This window comes from Marmota marmota, unplaced genomic scaffold (genome assembly GCF_001458135.2).
Source record: "Marmota marmota marmota unplaced genomic scaffold, marMar, whole genome shotgun sequence".
Classification (NCBI taxonomy): domain Eukaryota; kingdom Metazoa; phylum Chordata; class Mammalia; order Rodentia; family Sciuridae; genus Marmota; species Marmota marmota.
The window spans coordinates 4616845-4622214 of NW_025999895.1; the positions used below are offsets into that span (position 1 = coordinate 4616845).

The 5370-nt window shown below is 43.8% G+C and overlaps 2 protein-coding genes and 1 pseudogene across 3 annotated transcripts in view; 2 read left to right on the top strand and 1 right to left on the bottom strand.

Annotated features, from left to right (window-relative positions):
• Positions 1-510: 510 nt before the first annotated feature.
• On the bottom strand, positions 511-5101 carry Mettl23 (methyltransferase like 23). Of its 2 annotated transcripts, XM_015504136.2 has the most exons (5): positions 4757-5101; positions 2685-2789; positions 1862-2099; positions 1705-1789; positions 511-1608 (listed from the first exon to the last, which is right to left on the bottom strand). In XM_015504136.2, the coding sequence occupies exons 2-5, from the start codon at positions 2766-2768 to the stop codon at positions 1443-1445; spliced, it is 573 nt and encodes a 190-aa protein (XP_015359622.1). In that variant the 5' UTR covers positions 2769-2789; positions 4757-5101; the 3' UTR covers positions 511-1442. The 2 variants fall into 2 exon arrangements, with proteins under 2 accessions (XP_015359622.1, XP_048653764.1); XM_048797807.1 differs by lacking the exon at positions 4757-5101 and having other exon boundaries at positions 2685-2793.
• On the top strand, positions 2808-2931 carry LOC125615002 (annotated as a pseudogene).
• A 156-nt stretch (positions 5102-5257) lies between the features above and the next one.
• The window catches only part of Jmjd6 (jumonji domain containing 6, arginine demethylase and lysine hydroxylase), a 5615-nt gene continuing 5502 nt past the window's right edge, over positions 5258-5370 (top strand). Inside the window, exon 1 of the mRNA XM_048796668.1 lies at positions 5258-5325. Coding sequence (XP_048652625.1) covers positions 5258-5325 — 68 coding nt within the window. The remainder of the gene's footprint in view (positions 5326-5370) is intronic.

Consider the following 5370-nt stretch of genomic DNA (forward strand, 5'->3'; position numbering starts at 1 on the left):
CTACATACTCAGTCCATCGGTCCATCGAAGAGTCCTTGGAACAAGCAACTGGCTGTTGAAAAGGTTATTTTGTAACATTTGTCTAACTTTTTACTTGTTTTAATCTTTGCCTCAGGTGGCAAACTTCATTTTATGTGCCATTTTGTTGCTGTTATTCAAATTTCTTGTAATTTAGTGAGGTGAACGACTTCAGATTTCATTATTGGATTGGATATTTGAGGTAAAATTTCATTTTGTTTATATAGTGCTGACTTTTTTTGTTTGAAATTAAACAGATTGGTAACCTAATTTGTGGCCTCCTGACTTTTAAGGAAACGTGTGCAGCCATTACACACAGCCTAAAGCTGTCAAGAGATTGACTCAACATTGCCTTCATTCCTTAAAATTAAAAACCTACAAAAGTTGGTGTAAATTTGTTTATATGTTATTTACCTTCAGACCTAAATGGTAATCTGAATCCAAATTTGTATAAAGACTTCAGGTGAAAAGACTTGATTTTTTTTTTTTTTAAAGGATTGTTTACCAAACACAATTCTAATCTCTTCTCTTATGTATTTTTGTGCACTAGGCGCAGTTGTGTAGCAGTTGAGTAATGCTGGTTAGCTGTTAAGGTGGCGTGTTGCAGTGCAGAGTGCTTGGCTGTTTCCTGTTTTCTCCTGATTGCTCCTGTGTAAAGATGCCTTGTCGTGCAGAAACAAATGGCTGTCCAGTTTATTAAAATGCCTGACAACTGCACTTCCAGTCACCCGGGCCTTGCATATAAATAACGGAGCATACAGTGAGCACATCTAGATGATGATAAATACACCTTTATTCCCCTGCCCCCCCACCCATGGTAAATCTGATCATCCTCATGTATGAACTTAAAATATGGAAAATGTTAAGGAAGCAAATGGTTTGTAACTTTGTAAGTACTTAAAAACATGGTGTATCGTTTTGCTTATGAATATTCTGTACTATAACCATTGTTTCTGTAGTTTAATTAAAATGTTTTCTTGGTGTTAGCGTTTCTCAGAATATGTCTTGGTTTTTTTTCACCCATTTATCTGAAAGGCCTATGCAATTATGTCATTGGCTGTATAGTATGAAGGTGTAATGTTTAGCACCTGCCTTCCCTACACAAAAAGATGTTGGAAATGCCCGTTGAACACCTAAAATCAATGCTTTTTAAGGTAGCACTTTGAGGTTATGAGTACCCTATTCCCCTTCTAACTTAATGCCATATTGATGACTGAACAATTCAAGTTTTTAATCTTCATAGTTTTATTTTTATAATTATGTTGCCCATAAGTTGTCTAGGTAACACATCACAATCTTAAAGGCCAGCAGATTTGACCATCTTCAAGCCTACTTTTTTTCCTCAAGGAGCTGAAGTAGCCTGATCCTAGTTGCCAGGTTGCTAATCAAATTGACATGGTCCCAGAACAGCTTGTAGGTGTAATTCAGAGACTGTCCTTTGCGAAGGAGATGACCAGCATTTCAACAGTATGTCTTCCTGGAAGTACAGATTCTGCTATATCATCTTTGTCTGCATCAAAAGCCTCCAGAGGAATATGGACACATTTCATATCCCACTTGTAGAGCAAAGCTTCAAGTGACCAGTCAGCACTAGGAAAAAATAAATTTGTTTTTTTTAAGTTTACGCCTTTTCTGTTTTGTTTGAGATAATTTAATTTCATCCTTAAACTGGGATTATTCCCTCACCTTCTAACTTGGTATGTAGACCACAATTGAACCTTGGGGTTCTTCTGCATCAGGAAGTATACTGTAGTTAAGATGTCTTCAAAGTCTAAAAGAAAGCATTTTAAGTGGATTCTTCTACAATGCATTTCTGACCAAATTTATTACTAAATACTCTTACCTTCTGGCTCAAAGAATACGTCAGATGCAAGAATAATATCTTGTGGTGGTAGGGCCAGAAGATCCTGAGAGATGTGACCCCATGTCAGTCCTACGACCTGCATACATGGCAGGTTATTCATTTGGCAGCTTTGCCGACAAATTTCTAGACAGTAAGGCAGCTCTAAGCTGTCTGACAGTATTACTTTAGCACCACACTTTGCAGCCAAAATTCCTGGAAGGCTCACTCCAGCTCCAATCTTAAAAAAAAAAAACAAAAAAAAACATTGGAATATAAAATTGGAAATAGCAAGCACTTGGGATCTTATCCCTGCATTCTTTAAAGATGGACATGCTTGGGCTAGGGATATAACTCAGTTGTAGAGTGCTTGCCTTGCATGCACAAGACCCTGGGTTCTAATTCCCCAGCACCACACAAAAGATGGATACGTTAACACATCTAGGAAGCTCAAGTTTTGGATTTGTTAAGGCAAAGGTTAATTCCCTTGTGATTTCTACTGGGTCAAAGAGGAAAACAGGCATTTTCATTGGAATGTACAGGGAAGTAGGTTGGGGATACTTCTGCCGTAGTTTAGTCCTTTATTAGCACAATCTATAATCATTAGTATGATGGTGACTAGCTGGCATTACCAATATTGCTTTCCTGAGGCTAAAAACAGGTCTAACAACTAAAAGGGATTTTCTAGCTGGGTCTTCTAACTGGCAAAGCTCTTTAAAGAATAATACCAAGAAATTATAAGTACCACCTGATTTTATGTTTAACAAGGGCTAATATCAAGTATGTAAACTTCGATCTGAACCCAGCATTTTGGGAGACATTGTACCTCTAAGACAGCCTTCCCCGGCAGAGATCTTCTGTGAAACCATAGGTACTGGGCCAGAACTACAGCACAGGGCCAAACGTACATTCCATATTGGAGATGCAGGACCTGAAAAGAATATTTTGATTGGCCCTGAATCAAGGCCAGCAGTTTGTTGAAACTGTTGGTTTCAAGCAGGAGCCTCAAAAAAGATGTCTATTGGCTATTTCAGAACTTCAGAAGTGTAATAGTCAATTCAATAGAAACATCTGAAGGGGGAAAACAAAATATTTTGGAATGTCAATAAAAATATCTGCTGGAAGTTGGAATATTTATACAGAAATTACTGTCAGGCACTGGCATCTATTACAAAAATGACAGTTCACCAGTGCCCAACTTGGGTTATAAAACTTTAACCATTTGATAAACACTTGAGACATTAGTTCCTTCCACAGCATTTCAACAGTGCCCTTCTGGGCATATGGCTCTTGTGCAATGTGTACACCCTATTTATTGGAAGGAGATGGCCAAATAAGCAAATCAGATATTACAAGTTAGTGCTAAACACTACAAACAGCAAAACAGTCATGTGGGAGCAATATGGACACAGGTGAGACCACAAAATGGCTACTATGATAAGGAGGCAAGAGGACTCAGGAAAAGGTCCTGAAGTAGGCAAGGCTTCTGGCTGGACTGCACAGCCCTGGAAGGACAGGCATGGGACCTGGAGGCATTGTGCAGTGCAAGTCAGAGATAAGACAGAGACCTGATTCATGGGCCTCAGAAGTTGAAAATTTATTCTAAATGCAGCAAGATACTGGGATTTTCAGCACAACAATGATCTGCTGATGGCAAGTAGTACAGCCCTAGGGAGACATCCTAGAAAAGGTTAAAAATGGAGCTGAATCTGGGGTTGAAAGGGAATGAGCCTTCCTCAGTTCAAAAACATTACAGATTTGTAATTTACCAAGTGTGTGACACAGGTTAATTCAATTGGTCAGTGCTTCAGTTTTCTCAACTTCAAAATACCATCTCAATTGGCTGAGATGAAAGGCACAAAGTACCCAATGTTGCAGCAAAACTTCTCTTCTGTCTAAAGAGCAAAGGGTGCCCCCTGGTGGGGTGGTAGAAAAAAGCTAAAGACCTAAAATCAGTCCACAGACAAAATCTTCATCACTCAAAAAACATTAGTGCCTAAAATATCTTAAGCACTAAATATAGTGGTACAACATGAATAGGGGCCTGGCCTGTAAATTTCACCCAGAAGGAAAATAAAGATTCAGCGAAAGACATCTGAGCAGAAGATAGTTGTGCAAGTTCGGGTTCTAAATTTAGAAGTTTTAAAAATGTGAATCCGATTGGATATTACCAGAAACTGGTTCGTTCAACTCTAGTCTTAACTTCTCAAGCTGTTCCGTCCTCTAATGTGTGGATTCTAATACCTACCTCACAGGCTGCCATTAACATCAAATGAAACTACAACGTGAAAATGCTCAAAAATTATTCAGTGTGTGTGGCAGCCATGAGCTCAAAGAAAGAAGCAAGAATACACCCATTTATTTGGACAATGAGGGCGGGAATACCTGTTCCCAGATTTAAACAAAAGTGAAAAAATCTACGACTAGGGGTCAGCTCAGTGGCAGAGCGCTTGTCTAGCATGTTTGAGGGCATGGCCTCACTAAGAGTGTCAGCACTAAATGTGTTAAAAAATTGAAGCCTTTTAGTCAGGCCTGGTGGCCACGCTTAGAATCCCAGCAACCCTGGAGGCTAATGCTGGAGGATCTCAAGTTTGAGGCCAGTCTCAGAAATTTAAAGATTGCCTTAAAATAAAAAGGGCTGGGGATGTAGCTCGGTGGTAGAGCGCCCCTGGGTTCAAACCCAGTATCACCACTAAGAAAAAGAAAAAAGAAAGAAAAGGGAAGTCTTTCGACAAGATGAAGATTAAAGTTAGGAGTCGAGAGCCACTCTGCTGGCAGAAAACGGTCTGTGCGGAGAAGCCCCCTTGCTATCACGGTCCCCGAAGGCCTTACTGCAGACAGACGGGCTGCTCTTGCTCGGGAGCCAACCCAAAGCTGCGGCGCCTCGGCTGCACACACCTGCGGGACGCGGACCTCCAGCTCGGCCCCGTGGGCTCCCGGGCCCAGCTCCTCCGAGAAGCGGAAGCGCTGGGCACGGGCCACATGTCCTGGAAGACCGCGCGCGCCCAAAGGAGAATCGGCAGGCCGCGGGCACGCGGGGGTCGGAGGAGGGCGCGGGGCCGCCAGGCCGTCAGGGACCGCTTCCCGGGCGCCAGGTGCTACGCGGCCTTCCGCCGTCCCTCCCGGCCGCAAGAGAGGGAAGGCCGAGCTCGCGTGGGGGTGGGGAGGGGAGTCGCAGGAGCCAGGAGGCAGAGGCACAGAGAAAGCCGGAAGCCAGCTTGGCGAGATTCAGGAGAGGAGCAGGGGCGGGGTCCCGGCCGGAAGCTGGTGGTGGGGAGGCCACGCACGGCCGGAAGTGGCAGCTCGCCGGAAGCGGGGCGGGGCGGTGGCCGACGCGACCTTCCCAACATGGCGCCCACCCGGCGCGTGTGAGGGCGTACCCGGGAGGCGCCGAGGCCAATGGCGAACCGCGACGGGCGGCGGGGCGGAGAGGACGGCCGCCGCACGCCCAACCCGCGGCTCGGGAGGTGGCTGAGGAGTGAATTTTCTGGAAGGCGACTTTAAAGGCGCCG

What these genes read in the sequence shown, in the direction of transcription:
- Mettl23 (XM_015504136.2), bottom strand. Translation starts at nt 2,768, where the DNA reads ATGTACGTTTGGCCCTGTGCTGTAGTTCTGGCCCAGTACCTATGGTTT. An exon ending in CGTATTCTTTGAGCCAGAAG is followed by an intron (nt 1,790 to 1,861) that starts GTAAGAGTATTT and finishes GCTTTCTTTTAG; the next exon opens with ACTTTGAAGACATCTTAACT. An exon ending in TCTACATACCAAGTTAGAAG is followed by an intron (nt 1,609 to 1,704) that starts GTGAGGGAATAA and finishes ATTTTTTCCTAG; the next exon opens with TGCTGACTGGTCACTTGAAG.